Source organism: Pongo abelii, chromosome 16 (genome assembly GCF_028885655.2).
Source record: "Pongo abelii isolate AG06213 chromosome 16, NHGRI_mPonAbe1-v2.0_pri, whole genome shotgun sequence".
NCBI classification, from domain to species: Eukaryota; Metazoa; Chordata; class Mammalia; order Primates; family Hominidae; genus Pongo; species Pongo abelii.
Genome location: NC_072001.2, coordinates 67894148 through 67911973, shown reverse-complemented (window position 1 = coordinate 67911973; position 17826 = coordinate 67894148). Strand labels below are relative to the sequence as shown.

The 17826-nt window shown below is 53.7% G+C and overlaps 1 protein-coding gene across 2 annotated transcripts; it reads left to right on the top strand.

Moving 5' to 3' along the window:
- The first annotated feature begins 65 nt into the window (after positions 1 to 65).
- PIF1 (PIF1 5'-to-3' DNA helicase) lies at positions 66 to 10124 on the top strand. Of its 2 annotated transcripts, none has more exons than XM_009249907.4 (13): positions 66 to 164; positions 1401 to 1977; positions 3149 to 3281; positions 3368 to 3493; positions 4233 to 4386; positions 4472 to 4586; positions 4665 to 4771; positions 5762 to 5901; positions 6528 to 6634; positions 7405 to 7492; positions 7659 to 7804; positions 8991 to 9182; positions 9399 to 10124. In XM_009249907.4, exons 2-13 carry the CDS (start codon positions 1420 to 1422, stop codon positions 9456 to 9458), a joined length of 1926 nt encoding a protein of 641 aa, XP_009248182.1. In that variant the 5' UTR covers positions 66 to 164; positions 1401 to 1419; the 3' UTR covers positions 9459 to 10124. The 2 variants fall into 2 exon arrangements, with proteins under 2 accessions (XP_009248182.1, XP_054387566.1); XM_054531591.2 differs by having other exon boundaries at positions 99 to 188.
- The last annotated feature ends 7702 nt before the right edge of the window (positions 10125 to 17826 follow it).

Below are 17826 nucleotides of genomic sequence, written 5' to 3'. Positions count from 1 at the left end.
AAGACACGCCCATTGTTACGCCCCTACCTCTGAGTGGCTGGAGAATTTAAAGATCCAGTCGGTGATTGGGTGATTTTCTGCCTCTAGCATTTGAAAAATTTCTAGTTTCGGAGCTTCGCTACAGGCCGGCTAAGATCTGCTTGTTCATCTGAGTGTCGGCACAAGTGAGTGTCTGCCCGAACCCAGAGGTGGGGAGCAAAGAGCCTGATTTATCTAGGGGTTTCCGGCGGGAGGGTGCAGACAAGTGGGTCAGCCTGAGGGAGCATGGATTCTAGGGTTCCAGGGTCCCCTGCGATTTCCCTAGCCGACTATTTTCCACCTCGTCCCCACCTTGGTAGTGGGAAGGGCGAGGGCATGGGAATCACACTGACTTTGACTACTAGCTGCTGTGGCTTATGAAAGGCAAGTGAGTTTCCCTCTCTCAGCCTGTTTCCACGTCTGTACACGGGGAATAGTGAGACCTGCCCGCTGCATATAAGCCAGTGAATGTACCTGCAAGGCAGAAGGCGCTTATTACACGGCAGCCCTCTTTGCATCTCTCCACGGGCGATTCTCCTGCTTCTTGGGTAGAGGACTCTGAGGATTCCTGTGCTGCCCCTGGGTCTCGGGGAAGGAGGATTCTTTCTGCGCAGGGACCCCCATTCTAGTGAGGTCCTTGCAGGACACCTGAGGCTCCCTAATCCTGGGTGCCCATCCGCCGCTCTGGAAATTGTTGTGTAGCAGGGTGTATGTGTGTGTGTGTGTATATATAGATATAGATATATACATATATATAAATTGTATATATTGTTGTGTGTGTGTATATATGTACAAATTGTGTATATAGAAATGGAAATTGTGTAGCAGGGTGCGTGTGTGTATATATATATATACATACACACACACATATATAATGTATGCATATTTATGTATTTATATGTATGTATTTTTTTTTTTTAATTAGAGGGTGTCGCTATGTTGCCCAGGATGGTCTCGAGTTCCTGGGCTCAAGCGATTTTCCTTCTTCAGCCTCCCAAAGTGCTGGAATTACAAGCGCCCGCCACCACGCCCGGCTAATTTTTGTATTTTTAGTAGAGACGAGGTTTCACCATGTTGGCCAGGCTGGTCTCAGAACTCCTAACCTCAGGTGATCCGCCCACTTTAGCCTCCCAAAGTGCTGGGATTACAAGCGTGAGCCATCGCGCCCGGCCCAGGGTACATTCTAAGGGTGGATTTTCGGTTAGCCCAAAGCCCTTTCTCTGTCTTTGTGACCTCCTTGTGTTACCAGTGACAGTCCTCGTGATCCTGTGTAGCCTTGACCCTGCTCCCTGTCACGTCCTTTGTAGCATCCATTACGTCCCCTATAGCACCCATTACGTCTCATGAATCCTCATGACCCCTGTGCTCCGGTGTCTTCGCAGACCTGCAGAGGCGGTGGCGATGCTCTCGGGCATAGAGGCGGCGGCAGGGGAATACGAGGACTCCGAGCTGCGGTGCCGCGTGGCTGTGGAGGAGCTGAGCCCGGGCGGGCAGCCGCGAAGACGCCAGGCCCTGCGCACCGCGGAGCTGAGCCTGGGTCGCAACGAGCGCCGCGAGTTGATGCTGCGGCTGCAAGCGCCAGGGCCCGCGGGGCGGCCGCGCTGCTTCCCTCTGCGCGCCGCGCGCCTCTTCACGCGTTTCGCCGAGGCCGGGCGCAGCACCCTGCGGCTCCCCGCCCACGGCGCCCCCGGGGCCGGCGCAGTGCAGCTGCTGCTCTCGGACTGCCCCCCAGACCGCCTGCGCCGCTTCCTGCGCACATTGCGCCTCAAGCTGGCTGCGGCCCCGGGTCCCCGGCCGGCCTCCGCCCGAGAGCAGCTGCTGGGCCCGCGGCCCCGCGACTTCGTCACCATCAGCCCTGTGCAGCCCGTGGAGCGGCGGCTCGGGGCGGCCACCCGAGTTCCGGACACCACGCTGGTGAAGCGGCCTGCGGAGCCCCAGGCTGGGGCCGAGCCTAGCACAGTGAGAACGGGAAAGAGGGGACACATTTAGGAGTAGATGTGCCATTCTTTAAGATGGCAGAGACCTAGAGACCCAAGTTTGGGGGGAAGCTGGTGTGGGTATTCAAGGGCGCTGCTGGTTATCTCAGATACCCATCTGACATCTGAGTATGACAGGGGTGTGGGAATTGTGCCTGTGGTTGTTATAGTGTAATCCCTGAGATGGAGTAAGTCAAAACAGGAAATGGGACCTGGCTACATTAAAAGAGAAATCAGAGGCCGGGCATGGTGGCTCACGCCTGTAATCCCAGCACTTTGGGAGGCTAAAGTGGATCACCTGAGGTTAGGAGTTCTGAGGCCAGCCTGGCCAACGTGGTGAAACCTCTTCTCTACTAAAAATACAAAAATTAGCCGGGCGCGGTGGCGGGCGCCTGTAATCCCAGCTACTTGGGAGGCTGAGGCAGGAGAATAGCTTGAACCCGGGAGGCAGAGGTTGCAGTGAGCCTAGATCGCGCCACTGCACTCCAGCCTGGGTGACAGAGCAAGACTCTTCCTTAAAAAAAAAAAAAGAGAGAGCGAGAGAGAAAGAAGAGAAGGAGGCTTGCAAAGGACTACAGAAAGAATGCTGGGAAGAGGGTAATAGGCCCAGAGGAGAGGAGCTTATGGAGAGAATGAAGTGGTCATTCGTGTCCTGGGCAGCCAACAGTTGAAGCAGATGAGGGGGAAAAAGTCTGGTGGGTTTGACAATTTTTGTGGGCTGGGGCAGGTGAATCATAGCCCACCAGGGTTTGACACTAAGCTGGCGAGAGGACAGAGACAGGACAAGAAGGGGCCCTGGCTAGGCAGAGTTTTGCTTGGGTGTTTTGAGGTGAGAAACAGGTTTGTGATAGGAAGAGAAACTTAGGTGACAGGATGAGAAGGGTTAGGGAACCCAGGGGAAGGAGCTGAGGGAGGGTCTGGACCACACTGGGGTGGTCTGCCCAGGACTGGACAATGGGGGTCTTCAGGGCACAAGGAGAGATCGGGACCCCAATAGTTGCTGGCAAGCTCTCCAGGCAAACCCAAGAGCTCCAAGGAATGAAGGCAGCAGAGGACAAATGGTTACCAGGCCCAGCATTGCACGTGGGCCAAGAACGGTGGGGGCAATGCCTAGTGGGTGGGAGGATGCTCTGAGACAGCTCTGTTCCCCCCAGGAAGCCCCAAGGTGGCCTCTGCCTGTGAAGAGGCTGAGCTTGCCCTCCACCAAGCCACAGCTTTCTGAGGAACAGGCTGCTGTGCTGAGGGCCGTCCTGAAAGGCCAGAGCATCTTCTTCACTGGGAGTGCAGGTAGTGGGGGCAGAGAGGAGGTAGGGGGACAGCGGTGGGGTGGGATAGAGGAACAGGGAGACCTGTCTAACTTTGCCCCTGTCCAGGAACAGGGAAGTCATATCTGCTGAAGCGAATCCTGGGCTCACTGCCCCCCACAGGCACTGTGGCCACTGCCAGCACTGGGGTGGCAGCCTGCCACATCGGGGGCACCACCCTCCATGCCTTTGCAGGTAAGTAGGAACCCCTAGGGCTTGAGCTAAGAGCAAGCCCAGCTTCTGGGAAGGGAGAGAGGGGAGGTCTGCATAAAGAGGGGGTTTTGGGGGCTGGGCGCGGTGGCTCACTCCTGTAATCCCAAAGCTTTAGGAGGCCAAGATGGGAGGATCACTTGAGCCCAGGAGTTTGAGACCAGCCTGGCCAACACAGTGAGACCCCGTCTCCACAAAATTTAAAAATTAGCAAATTAGCGGCCGGGTGCGGTGGCTCACGCCTATAATCCCAGCACTTTGGGAGGCCGAGGCGGGTGGATCACAAGGTCAGGAGATCAAGACCATCCTGGCTAACACGGTGAAACCCCGTCTCTACTAAAAATACAAAAAAATAAGCCGGGCATGGTGGCAAGCGCCTATACTCCCAGCTACTGTGGAGGCTGAGGCAGGAGAATAGTGTGAACCTGGGAGGCAGAGCTTGCAGTGAGCCAAGATTATGCCACTGCACTTGAGCCTGGGCAACACAGCGAGACTCCACCTCAAAACAAAACAAAAAAAATTAGCTGAGCATGGTGGTGTGTGCCTGTAGTCCCAGCTACTATGGAGGTTGAGGTTGGAGGATCGCTTGAGCCCATGAGGCCAAGGTTACAGTGAGCCAAGATCGTGCCACTGCACTTCAGCCTGGGCAACAGAAAGAGACCTTCCCTCAAAAAAAAAAAAGAAGCTTTGGGTATTAGCCCAGGCTGAATAGTGTCACTCACAGGCATCGGCTCAGGCCAGGCTCCTCTAGCCCAGTGTGTGGCCCTGGCCCAAAGGCCAGGCGTGCGGCAGGGCTGGCTGAACTGCCAGCGGTTGGTCATTGACGAGATCTCAATGGTGGAGGCAGACCTGTTTGACAAACTGGAGGCCGTGGCCAGGTCAGTATGTTCAGAGGGCAGCAGGAGAGAACTGGGACCTGGTGGTCTTTCGTGTGCCCCTAAAGCACCTCACGCTCCTCTCCAGAGCTGTCCGGCAGCAGAACAAGCCATTTGGAGGGATCCAGCTCATCATCTGTGGGGACTTTCTGCAGCTGCCACCTGTGACCAAGGACTCCCAGCCCCCACGGTTCTGCTTCCAGGTACTACTCACCTCCTAGCTCTGCTCTCCTTGGGGGTCTGCTCTGCTCCTTGACCCACCCCCACCCTGCCCCCACCAGGCCAAGAGCTGGAAGAGGTGTGTGTCAGTGACCCTGGAGCTGACCAAGGTGTGGAGGCAGGCAGACCAGACCTTCATCTCTCTACTGCAGGCCGTGAGGCTGGGCAGGTGAGGTCTGCTGAATGGGGAAGGGGCTACGGGATGAGGATCCAGGCATGGGCCACAGTGGAACACAGAGAAGGACCCATGGAAGGGGAGAATGGTTACCCTCAGGAGCAAGCACTCCATGCAGGAAGAGGAGCCTTGGGCAGGGCACTGGGCAACTCAGGATGGATTGTAGTCAAGACCATCATGGCATCATAGGAGATGGTCGCTCTATGAGTGCCAGGACCCAGCCTCCCTCAGGGTTGGGTCTCCATCACCTAGCACAAGACCTGGCATAAAATAGGTGTCAGGGGCTGGGCATGGTGGCCTGTAATCCCAGCACTTTGGGAGGCTAAGGCAGGCGGATCACAAGGTCAGGAGTTTCAGACCAGCCTGGCCAACCTGGTGAAACCCAGTCTCTACTAAAAATACAAAAATTAGTTGGGCATGATGGCACCCACCTGTAGTCCCAGCTACTTGGGAGGCTGAGGCAGGAGAATCGCTTAAACCCGGGAGGCGGAGGTTGCAGTCAGCCAAGATCACGCCGCTGCACTGCAGCCTGGTGACAGAGCGAGACTCCATCTCAAAAAACAAAAACAAAAAAGAAACATAAGCTAGATTTTTCACCCAAGGTGGCAGGCAAGTGGATAGAAGATTGTACCCTGGAAGCCAATCTGGGTCCTGCAAATCTCCAGCCTGTGGTCACTCATCACAGCCAACTTCCTCAGGAGCATTATGGAGTGGGAGGGTGGTAACCTCTGACCTGGGGCAGCACAGGGAAGGGTGCCCACCTGTGATCAAAGCTCAGTACCCTGCCCCTGCTTATTCCCCATGTTTGGGGTCCAAGTTTGGAAGGGACAGGTTGGCCAGCTTGAGGGGGCAGCAACTCTTCCCTGGTGCCCTCTTCCAGTCCCAAGGCCTGACCCATGGCCTGCTGCTTGAGCCATCCTGCCCATGCTCCCCACCTTCCCTGCTGCACAGGTGGGCTCTGCCCTGACAGTCCAGCCCCAACAGGTGTTCAGATGAGGTGACCCGCCAGCTCCAGGCCACAGCTTCCCACAAGGTGGGGCGAGATGGGATTGTGGCCACGAGGCTCTGCACCCACCAGGATGATGTGGCCCTCACCAACGAGAGGCGGCTTCAGGAGCTGCCAGGTGAGCAGGGAGCCTGGGCTGGGCAAGACCAGCTGGGAAGGGTTATAAGCAGATGTAGCCCCCAGGCAACCTGGGCCTCTGGGTCCTAGGCCCCCAACCTCTGTAGCCATAAAGGCCCTCATATTTGCAAATGCAACTGTGACTTTGAGAGGTGTGATGAACTAAATTCCACAGCCCCCCAGGCCTGCGCTGCCTCTACTCCCTACCCCCGTGCTCTGGTCTAATAGTTTTTTTTGGAGGCTGGGTGCGGTGGGTCACGCCTGTAATCCCAGCACTTTGGGAAGCCCAGGCAGGCAGATCACCTGAAGCCAGCAGTTCGAGACCAGCCTGCCCAACATGGCAAAACCCCGTCTCTACTAAAAATACAAAAAAATTAGCCAGGCGTGGTAGTGGGCCCCTGTAATCCCAGCTATTTGGGAGGCTGAGGTAGGAGAATCGCTTGAACCCGGAAGGCAGAGGTTGCAGTGAGCCGAGATCGTGCCATTGCACTCCAGCCTGGGCAACGGAGCGAAACTCCGTCTCAAAAAATAAAATAAAAATAAATAAAAATTTTAAAAAGTCTTTTTTGGGATACTGAGTCAAAAGTCAGTGATTTGTGATCTGTTTGCTCAACTCTTTTTCTCCAGGTAAGGTACACAGATTTGAGGCTATGGACAGCAACCCTGAGCTGGCTAGTACCCTGGATGCCCAGTGTCCCGTTAGCCAGCTCCTTCAACTAAAGCTGGGGGCCCAGGTGAGTGGGAAGCAGGGCCTAGCCCCTGGGAGCTTGGACTGTCCCGCATGGGCCTTGCTGATCCCTATCCCTCTGCCCAGACAACTCTGCAGCCAGTGGGCCCAGCTTTGACCACACTGAAAACCTCCCTGCCTCCTGTTCCCACCCACCTTCCCATCTTAAGCTTTCTACCGTTTTTCTCTTCCTACACCAGGAGGTCCTCCAAGCAGTGTTGTTTTGGGCAAATTTCTTTCCCTTGCTGAAGCTCTGTCCCCTCATCCCTAAAAATGGGGAATGAAATACCTACCCCACACAGCTGTCTTCTGTAGTATACTTTATAAACGGGAGACAGTCCTGATTCCTCCCCCAATGTTGGGGGTGGGCAGAAGATTTTCCTTAGGGCACCCAAGGGGAAAATGCAGGCACAGTGTATCTGAGAGGGGTGGCAGGACCTAGAGGCCATCCCTCAAGATCTGTGGTCCACAGATGTACCTATAACTGAGCCAATCATTTTCAAAGCCCTGTGATAGAGGTTGCCTTATTGATCCCTTACCACCTCCTTCTGGGGCAAATTGAGCAAATATTATTCCTCTTTGACATAAAGAAAAATTGGGACCGAGGAAGATAAGGCAACTTGCCCCAGGGGTCACAGGCAGCCAGTGGCAGAGCTAAGGTTGGGATTCAGTGTCCTCATGACAGCTCCCTGCCCTCAGCCTCTGAGAACAGCGATGGCTAAGATAAGACCAGGCATGGGTAGGGGGGTGCTGTCCATTCCTCTCTCTCCCTTGCAGGTGATGCTGGTGAAAAACTTATCGGTGTCTCGGGGTCTGGTGAATGGCGCCCGAGGGGTGGTAGTCGGGTTCGAGGCAGAAGGGAGAGGTAAGTGTTGGGAGGAGGTGGCAGTCCTGCTACAGGGCTTTGCAGCATGGCCCCGGGAATGGTGGTGGGGAGAAAAAGACTAGGAAGGAAAGCTCCAAAGGCCCCTGCTCCTCGCCTCAGAGCCCTGAAGCAGAGCTAAAGTTGGACTGCTCCATGCTCTCCTTAGGGCTACCCCAGGTGCGGTTCCTGTGTGGAGTCACTGAGGTCATCCGCGCTGACCGCTGGACGGTACAGGCCACCGGGAGCCAGCTCCTCAGTCGGCAGCAGCTGCCCCTCCAGCTGGCCTGGGCGATGTCCATCCACAAGAGCCAAGTGAGCACTGGTGTAGGGGGCAGGGACAGGGCGGGCAGAGGGAGGTGAGGCATGTTGCGGTCTATGTGTCTTTTTTTTTTTTTGAGACAGAGTCTTGCTCTGTTGCCCAGGCTGGAGTGCAGTGGCGCGATCTTGGCTCACTGCAACCTCCACCTCCCAGGTTCAAGAGATTCTCCTGCCTCAGCCTCCTGAGTAGCTGGGACTACAGGCGCCTGCCACCATGCCTGGCTAATTTTTGTATTTTTAGTAAAGATGAAGTTTCACTTTGTTGGCCAGGATGGCCTCAATCTCCTGACCTTGTGATCCACTCGCCTCAGCCTCCCAAAGTGCTGGGATTACAGGTGTGAGCCACTGTGCCTGGCCTATGTGTCTTTTTATTTTATTTTATTTTATTTTTTGAGACGGAGTCTAGCTCTGTCGCCCAGGCTGGAGTGCAGTGATCTCGGCTCACTGCAAGCTCTGCCTCCCAGGTTCACACCATTCTCCTGCCTCAGTCTCCAGAGTAGCTGGGACTACAGGCGCCCACCACCACGCCTAGCTAATTTTTTGTATTTTTAGTAGAGACGGGGTTTTGCCGTGTTGGCCAGGCTGGTCTCGAACTCCTGACCTCAGGTGATCTGCCTGCCTCAGCCTCCCAAAGTGCCGGGATTACAGGCGTGAGCCACCACACCCAGCCCAGAATAAACTTTTCTTTAGTGAATTTCCAAGCCCACCTCCTCTCCCTTTCCTGGATGCATTCACTTCCCCTCTGCCATCTCCTGCCCCACCATTTTCTAAGCCACCACTAGATACGTTAAATTGTATAAATTGTATACAACCATTGTATAAAGTATAGATATAATGAATAATCCTATTTTGCACAGAAAGAAACCAGAGCTCAGAGAAGTTAAGGGACATGTCCCATGTCACACAGTTAGTGAGTGGCAGCCTGGATTCAGCTCCACGCCTGTCTGACCCAGAGCCTGAGTGCTTTCCTTTCACTCCATCCCTCAACTCTTACCTGGATCTGTCTCCCGGTGCCTCTCCTACTCAGACAGCCACCTGCTGTCATGCTCTCCCTCTGTCTAGAGACTCTGGACTGGACGAGGAGATCCAGGGGCAGTAGCAAGGCTGGTAAAGGGTCAGGCCTTTCGGGGCAAGGGACTTCAGGCTGAGCTGGCTCCATCTCTGTCCCCGCATCCCCCAGGGCATGACCCTGGATTGTGTGGAGATTTCTCTGGGCCGTGTGTTTGCCAGTGGCCAGGCCTATGTGGCCCTTTCCCGGGCCCGCAGCCTGCAGGGCCTACGTGTGCTGGACTTTGACCCTACGGCGGTTCGCTGTGACCCCCGTGTGCTGCACTTCTATGCCACCCTGCGGCGGGGCAGGGGCCTCAGTCTGGTGAGAGGGAGTCATCTAGTGGTGGGCTGTGGCCATGGGTGGGGTGGGAGCTAGGACAGAGGGAGGGCCAGCCCAGTGGGACCTGGGGTGGGGGCAGAAAAGCCCTCTGCTGGCTCCTTTGGGGGTGAGGGCAAGAGGAAAAAGATGCTGGCCCCCAGGTTATGGCCCTGTGGAACAGCACAAACCCATGACTGGGCTTCTCTGGCTCTGATCCAGGAGTCTCCAGATGATGATGAGGCAGCCTCAGACCAGGAGAACATGGACCCAAACCTCTGAGCCTCACCCACAAAGAGAAGACAAAGGGTGGCCTGTGGCCTCTCCGTCCTCCTGCTCCCTAGAGGCCCAGGGCCCCAGGGAATAACTGAAGTAGGTGGGCAGTGTCCCCTTCTGTATTTTTTAGGGACTCTTAGCCTCCTGGCAGGGTTAAAGGGAGAGTACTTTAAACCCATATACCAGCTGTGCTTCAGTTTCTCTCACTTTGCCCTGGGTCAGCTGCTTTAGGGTCAGAAGTAACCCTTTCTGTGCCAGTTGAGAATGAGCATGTGTGGTAGCTGGTGTCAGAAGACAAAGCTCTCTGCAAGGGCTGGACACAGAGGTGCAGAGTCCTGAACATCCCTCCTTTCGGGCTGCAGAAGGGAGAGGCAATGAAGACAGGTGCTCCAGAAGCAGCATCAGGGCTCTTGGAGGGGACTGGGGGGGACTCAGGCTGGGTACAGCCTCCAAACAGAGAACGGAACTTAGGTGTGTCTCTACAGCTAGGCCCAGCCTAGCCCAGCCCAGAACAAACACCCTTCAGAGCCTAACCGAAGAACATAAGCTGCAAAATGTGCACCTATATTTTAAGCTGCTTTTTCAGGGGATAAATAGTGTTTGGGGACATTGAAATGGATATTCTCAGGTTGTATTTATTTTGGACAAATAAACTAGAGAATTGTGTAAAAACTGTGCCTCCTGCCTCCTCTCTCTCCCTCTCACTTGTGCACATGCACACACGTGTTTGTTTAGGCCACAGTGGCTGAGATCACACCCTTCTGTGAGGTGGTCTTAGTATCACTGGTCGTTTGAAAAGCTCATTTATCTGATGTTGGTGACTAGCAGTAAAATGACATTGTCACTGGGCATGGTGGCTTACGCCTGTAATCCCAGAACTTTGGGAGGCCGAGGCGGGTGGATCACCTGAGATTGGGAGTTCGAGACCAGCCTGACTAACATGGAGAAACCCTGTCTCTACTAAAAATACAAAATTAGCCAGGCATGGTGGTGCATGCCTGTAATCCCAGCTACTCAGGAGGCTGAGGCAGGAGAATCGCTTGAACCCAGGAGGTGGGGAAGTGGAGGTTGCAGTGAGCTGAGATTGCGCCATTGCAATGCAGCCTGGGCAACAAGAGTGAAACTCTGTCTCAAAAAAAAAAGAAATGATGTTGTCATTTGATGAAGGTGAGTTACCATCACCCAATAGTCAGACATACTAGAGAATTCACATGGTGGGAAACAAACAGGCCTGCTATATGTTGCTGCATTTGCTAGGAGCCTCGGTTGAAATTTCTCAGTTTGAGCCTTGATGGTCTCCCCAGCTTGAACCTGATCATCAACAAACTAACTTCAGTTTTTCAAAAAGCCTGATGGAAATTGCCCAGGGGTCCTCATAGGCTAACTAAAACTAAGATTCTCTGCTTGTGAGTGAAAAGGTATCAATTCTGGGTGGTAGATACAGGTTATGGTGGAGGCATGCATTGGCAGCTACAGGTGTCAGATTAATAAAAAAGGTGGCTGGGGCCAGGTGCAGTGGCTCACGCCTGTAATCCCCAGCACTTTGGGAAGCCAAGGCGGGCGGATCATGAGGTCAGGAGATGGAGACCATCCTGGCTAGCATGGTGAAACCCCGTCTCTACTAAAAATACAAAAAAATTAGCTGGGCGTGGTGGTGGGCGCCTGTAGTCCCAGCTACTTTGGAGGCTAAGAATGGAGTGAACCCGGGAGGCGGAGCTTGCAGTGAGCTGAGTTTGTGCCACTGCACTCCAGCCTGGGCGACAGAGAGAGACTCTCTCAAAAACAAAAAAAAAAATAAAAAAGATGGCTGGATACGGTGGCTCACGCTTGTAATCCCAGCATGTTGGGAGGGCAAAGCGGGTGGATTGTTTGAGCCCAGTTTGAGACCAGCCTAGGCAACATGATGAAGCCCTTGTCTCTACCAAAAAGCAAAACTTTGCCGGGCACAGTGGCGTAGTCCTGGGAGGGACTCCGGAGGCTTGAGGTCAGGAGTTCAAGACCAGCCTGGCCAACACGGTGAAACCCCATCTTTACAAAAATTAGCTGGGCATGGTGGTGCCACCCTCCCTGACCTTGAGGAGTCAATTTTTTTTTTTGAGAAAGAGTCTCGCTCTGTTGCCAGGATGGAGTGCTGGAGTGCAGTGGCACGATATCAGCTCACTGCAACCTCTGCCTCCCTGGTTCAAGCGATTCTCCTGCCTCAGCCTCCTAAGGAGCTAGGATTACAGGAACACGCCACCACGTCTAGCTGATTTTTGTATTTTTAGTAGAGACAGGGTTTCACCATGTTGGCCAGGATGGTCTTGATCTCCTGACCTTGTGATCCGCACACCTCGGCCTCCCAACCGCGCCCGGCTGAGTCAATTGTTTTTCTGTGGCACAATCTCTTTTCTCTGTTCCCAACAGAAGACACTCTTAGGAGCAGAAAACAAGCCCACCAGAGTGACACCTCCTTCCCCTACCCCACAACAAGTGGGCAACCGTGGGGGTCTTTAAATGTGGTGTCATTTATATGTCAGATGTTCCCAATTTCCCCATACAACACATCCCTTCTCCCAGGTCCAGCTGTGAGCAGGTCACACTGAGGCCCTGCCCTCAGGGCAGTTACAATCTGGTGGCACTTTGCTTCTTTCACTCTTTCCTTCCACTGAACACACGGTTTGGGGACCACCCAGTTCAGCCCAGATAGCACTATCTCATATTCTCTAACAGCTCTGCACCCTTCGGAGGTCTTGGATGGAAAAAGGAGAAACTGACTCAGGATAATTGAAGCAGGAAAGGAAGATAACAACAGGCTATCTCAAAGAACTGATATGAAGCCCAGAAAACTAGGCTTGGAAACAAATAGGAATCAGAAAGGCTAGAGTCACTGGCAGGAGTAGAGCTGGGAGCAGTCAGGCCAGGAAGACCTTTGCAGCCGCCACCAGACACTGAGCACAGCCGCCAGGGGCAGGAGCTCTGCACTCTGCTAACTCCTCCCCCAACTCAGTTCAGACCTAAAGGCGGGTATGGGGCTGGTTGACCTTGGTCTCCCATGCAAGTCCTGTGGCCACTGGCAAGAGGCCGAATGTTTCATGAAGTTGCAAGAGGGCCTAGTGATTCTGCCCAGGATGACTCTCTAATCATCCCTGAAGGCCGGGTTGTTGGGGATGTCTGAGGGTCCAGTGATGCAGTTATCTTCTGCATCCACTCCTCTCTCTGACCCCATCCTCCACACGTGGCTGAGGCATCCCACTCACCCAGCCCCTCCCCCTTCCGCAGGGGCTGACCACAGCTTTTCCCGGTCTCATATGCATCTGTCCTGCTACATAAAATGTCTTTCTCGTGAGACTACCTGGGCACCGGAAAGTCCTCTCCTTAGCAATCCCTTCTCATGGTGAAGATGCTCTCTGGAAGGCCCCCAGAGGAAGACAAGTGAGTTCCATATGGTGGGGGAGCTCCAGACATTCCTGACCCGCATGCCAGATCACAATAGTGGATTATTTTATGAGGTGTGCAAGAAACCTCACGGTTCTTTATTTTCTTGACATCTAATTTAACTTAACTTTGAGTCCGTATCCTGAGGGGTGTAGGGAAACCCTATCTCAGTCAGACAGGAGGCTCCTCAATCCCCAGGGTCCCATGAGAGTGGGGCTTATAGGAGCTGCCCTCATCTTCAGGGCCCGCCCTGATTACCATCCATAGGCAGTAACTCAGCCTGGACCCTGGGATGGGGTGGGAGGCTTTCTGAGACTCTCCAGTACCTCACGCCAGGCCCTCTGGGCCCCTGCCACCTCCCTGTGTTGCTCCCAGAGGACCCTCTGACCACTTGCCCCTCCCCAGTCTATGGAACCCTCCTTCTCTCTGCCTCTCCTTCCCCCCAGCATCATCCTCTCAAGGAATTGGACCTGTGAAGCAAAGGCCAGGAAAGACTGTGTCCTCAGGTAGCTTCTGGATTTGAGGCAAAGAAGCACAGGGAGGGCCATATACGGTGGCTCATACCTGTAATCCCAGCACTTTGGGAGGCTGAGGTGGGCGAATCACTTGAAATCAGGAGTTCGAGACCAGCCTGGGCAACAAGGTGAAGCCCATCTCTACCAAAAATACAAAAAATTAACCAGGCATGGTGGTGCGTGTCTGTAGTCCCAAGTACTCGGGAGGCTGAAGTGGGAGGATCACTTGAGCCCAGGGGAGAGAGGTTGCAGTGAGCCAAGATATCATGTCACTGAAACTCAGGCTGGGTAACAGAGTGAGACTCCAGCTCAAAACAAAACAAAACAAAAAACTGCACACACACACACACACACACAAACCCAGCACATGGAAAGGGGTAGGCAGACAGCAAGGGAATGAATAAAGAAATGAGGAAGGTAGAGAGCTTACCCTTAGGCGACCAGGACTTGCTACCTGCCCAAGAAAGCTGCTCTCATATAGCAGGGTGCGGGTGGAAAAACTCCAACTGCTTTTTCCGGTTCTCTCAACAGCAACAACAATTAACATGGAGAGAAGACTTCTGTGACCAAATGCAGGGACTTCTTGCCATCAACAAACAAGCAATTCTGTAGCGGACACTACCTGGGAGTCCTCTAATTTAATCCTGAAGCCATCTACCTGGAGGCAGCCTCCGATCCCACAGGTTGAGGACTCAGTCCCCAAAATTGACAACCCCTTCAGACACAGTCACAAGTCTGGGCCTCTGGAACTTCTGACCGACTGGCTTCAAGTTGGGGTTCCCAAGACCCCCCCCTTTTGGTTTGATTAATTTGCTAAAGTGAGTTACAGAACTCAGGGAAACACGTGTATCACTTCATTAGAAAACGACATGTGGGGGAAGGGGCACAGAGCTTCCCTCTCTGGGAAAGCCTCCCTCCAGTAATCTCCACCTGCTCAGCTATCCGGAAGCTCTTAGAACCTCTGCTTTGGGGCCTTTTATGGAGAATTCATTATGTAGGCATGATTGATTAACCATTGGCCGTCAATTTAACCTTCGGCTCCCTCCCCTCCCCTGAGGTCATAGGGTGGGGCTGAAAGTCCCAACCCTCTAATCCCGCCCTGGTCTTTCTGGTGACCAGCCCCATCCTGAAGCTGCCTAGGGGCTGCCGGCCATCAGGCTATCATCAGCATACAAAAAGACACTTATCACTTTGGAGATTCCAAGGATTTTACGAGTTGTATGCCAGGAAATGGGGATGAAGACTAAATGTATATTTCACATTGTTACAGGTTGTGCCACTGCTGATGGGGGCGGGGGGCACCCCTTGACTTCTGTTTCCTTCCTAGTTGCGGGGATTTCGCACTCTCCTCTCCACTCTCCCACAGAAAGGCTGGAGTTGAGTTTGCCAGGTGGACGAGTTGGAGAAAAGGTGTTTGGAGAGAGGAGCTACACAGTGCAAATGTGCAGAGATGTGAACTACCCCTGATGGACCTATGGTCCACTTTAAAGGCTTTAATGCAAGAGAAGGTGGTAGTGTAGGGAGGCTGGCCTGGCCCTGAGGGGGCTGAGCCCAGAGTAGGGGGCTCAGCCCAGGGCGATCCAGTCCCCAGCTGGGAGGCAGGCAAGGGGCCAGGCAAGAGGGGCCGGGCGATGGCCCTCAGAAAGATAATCTTATGACCTGACTTGTCACAGTTCCTGCCACTTCTCAAAGACATTCACCCTTGGAGGGGGAGTCCCACTTCCTGCTGTCCCTCCACTTGCCTCCTGTGCCTTATGCTCCCTCCTCAGTGTCCCCTGGGATCTGCATCTGAGGGCAGTGAGCAATTTACAGCTCAGTCTCCCTGCTAGGATGAAGCGGATCCCTTGATCCCAAGAGACACAGCTGAGATGTCTTTGTGTCCTCACAACCCTCAGCAGGATGACTTTTGAAAGCAGGCGCTTCATTAAATGTTTCATAAGTGAACAAAGGCTTAGACAGTGACCTGAGAGGTAAGGAATGTTTACTCCCATTCTGCAAAGGAGGTAGCTGAGGCCTGGAGAGGTTCTTAGTGGCAGAACTGGAACTAGAATAGCACCCTGAGCCCTGTGCGCACCTTCACCCTGTCTTCAGTGGGGTGCCAGCTAGGCCTGACCCCATCCTTTCTGACGTCCTGGTATATTTCCCATCCACACTGGGCTAATGATCTTACTCAATACCCAGTCCCAGAGTAGCCGGGCCCTCCCGCTCCCCATGCACCATAGACCACTAGATGGCGCCAATTGGTCATTCAGTCCTTTCCCAGGGACCTGCAGAGCCTTTGTCTCCCAGTCTCTGGGCTTAGGTGGGGGATGCATGGACACTTTAGGAGGTGGGGACTGAGTTAGTGTAGAGCAGGGAAGTTTTAAATAATCTTCCATCAGATTATCTGCTTTGTGCTCATTAACCCTCTTGTTGGTTTGTTTTTGTTTTTGAGATAGAGTCTAGCTCTGTCACCCAGGTTGGAGTGCAGTGATGCAGTCAGAGCTTGCTGCAGCCTCGAGCTCCTGAGCTCAAGCAATACTCCTGCCTCAGCCTCCCAAAGCATTGGGATTACAGGGGCGAGCCACCATGCCTGGCCTCATTAACCCTCTAGTTTGTTTTTCACAATAACCCTGGGAGGTTGGGATAATTGTCCCCATTTTATAAAGAGAGAAACCTAATTCTTTTTTTCTCTTTTTTTTTTTTTTTTGAGACAGAGTCTTGCTCTGTCACCCAGGTTACAGTGCAGTGGTGCGATCTCAGCTCACTGCAACCTCTGCCTCACGGGTTCAAGCGATTCTCCTGCCTCAGCCTCCCGAGTAGCTGTGATTACAGCCGGCTAATTTTTGTATTTTTAGTAGAGGCGGGGTTTCACTATACTGACCAGGCTGGTCTCGAACTCCTGGCCTCAAGTGATCTGCCCGCCTTGTTCTCCCAAAGTGCTGGGATTACAGGCGTGAACCACTGCGCACGGCTGAGAAACCTAACTTCTGAGAGGTTAGGTGACTCAGGCATGGCCACACTGCAAGCTGTGTCTGGAACCCAAGTCCCAGATACAGGGTCCTGGGATTTTTGCAAAGTCAGCAGAGAGCCCTGAAGCCAGATTCCTGTGTTTAAACACTGGCTCCATCAGTTCCCGACTGTGTGACCGTGATTATTCTGCTTAAATCTGAGCTCTGGTTTCATCGTTGGTGAAATGGGGATAAAGCTGATCGAACGTGGATGGAGTTACGAAGACAGAAGAGCTGGAGTCAGGCCAGGGATGCAGCAAACCCTCAAGGTTAGCTCTTATTTATTTGTCTTGATTATTGTCACCTGAAGGGGCCATCCCCCACCCCATCAACCCCCTCTTGAGCAGCCTCTGGGGAATAACAAAGAGAATTCACAGCAGCCCAGAGTAAATGAATGCCGTCTTTCACAAAGCTTTCCTTCCTGTCTGGCCTCCTGGAGGACCTGGGCTGCGCCCACCCACCATGGGGAAGGGGAGGATGTAATCTCCCCACTCTGCGTCCCGCAACACAAGTGAGGTCCGTGTCCTGGTCAGTTAGTGCACTTGGGCATATCCCCTCTCCTCTCTTCTGCTCATCTTCTTATGAAAGCAACTTCGACAACTCTACAGTGGAATTTTTTTTTTTTTTTTTTTTTTTTTGAGACGGAATTTCGCTCTTATTGCCCAGGCTGGAGTGCAATGGCGTGATCTTGGCTCTCTGCAACCTCCACCTCCCGGGTTCAAGCAATTCTCCTGCCTCAGCCTCCTGAGTAGCTGGGATTACAGGCATGCACCACCACGCCCGGCTAATTTTGTATTTTTAGTAGAGACAGGGTTTCTCCGTATTGGTCAGGCTGGTCTCGAACTCCCAGCCTCAGGTGATCTGCCCACCTCAGCCTCCCAAAGTGCTGGGATTACAGGTGTGAGCCACTGCGCCCAGTCTACAGTGGAATCTTTAGACCTAGTTTACAGAGGAAGTCAAGGCTCACAGAAGGGGGATGGCCCTAGGTCATATGGCTGTAAATGGCAGATCCAGGTTGGGCATCCAGGCCTCACTTTGGTGTTCAGGGCCTTTGAAAAAAGGACCGAACATAGGATGCTTCCTTTCCCCCTAGCTCTGTCCCCAAAACCCCACAGGCCAGACTCCATTTCTTTAAGATTCCAAGAGCATCACCTACTGGGACATAAATGGCAGGGAGAGGCCCCTGAGTCCTTGGCCCTGGCAGACCAAGATGGGAGGGGTGGGGCTTGAAAGGCTTAGAATGTGACCCTGAATAGGGAATTGGAACCCCAAATTCCTGAGGAGGCCTGGGGCGGGGGCTGTGAATGAGACAGCCAGCCCATCTCCTACTCCTCCCCTGCCGCTCCAGCTCCTGCCTTCAGCCTCAGCCTCCAGGCAGATGCCCGCCCCAGGGGTGCCCCCTCAATCCCTGCCCCCAGCGGGTGTTGGGTTCAGTAAGCAGAGCCCCAGCTC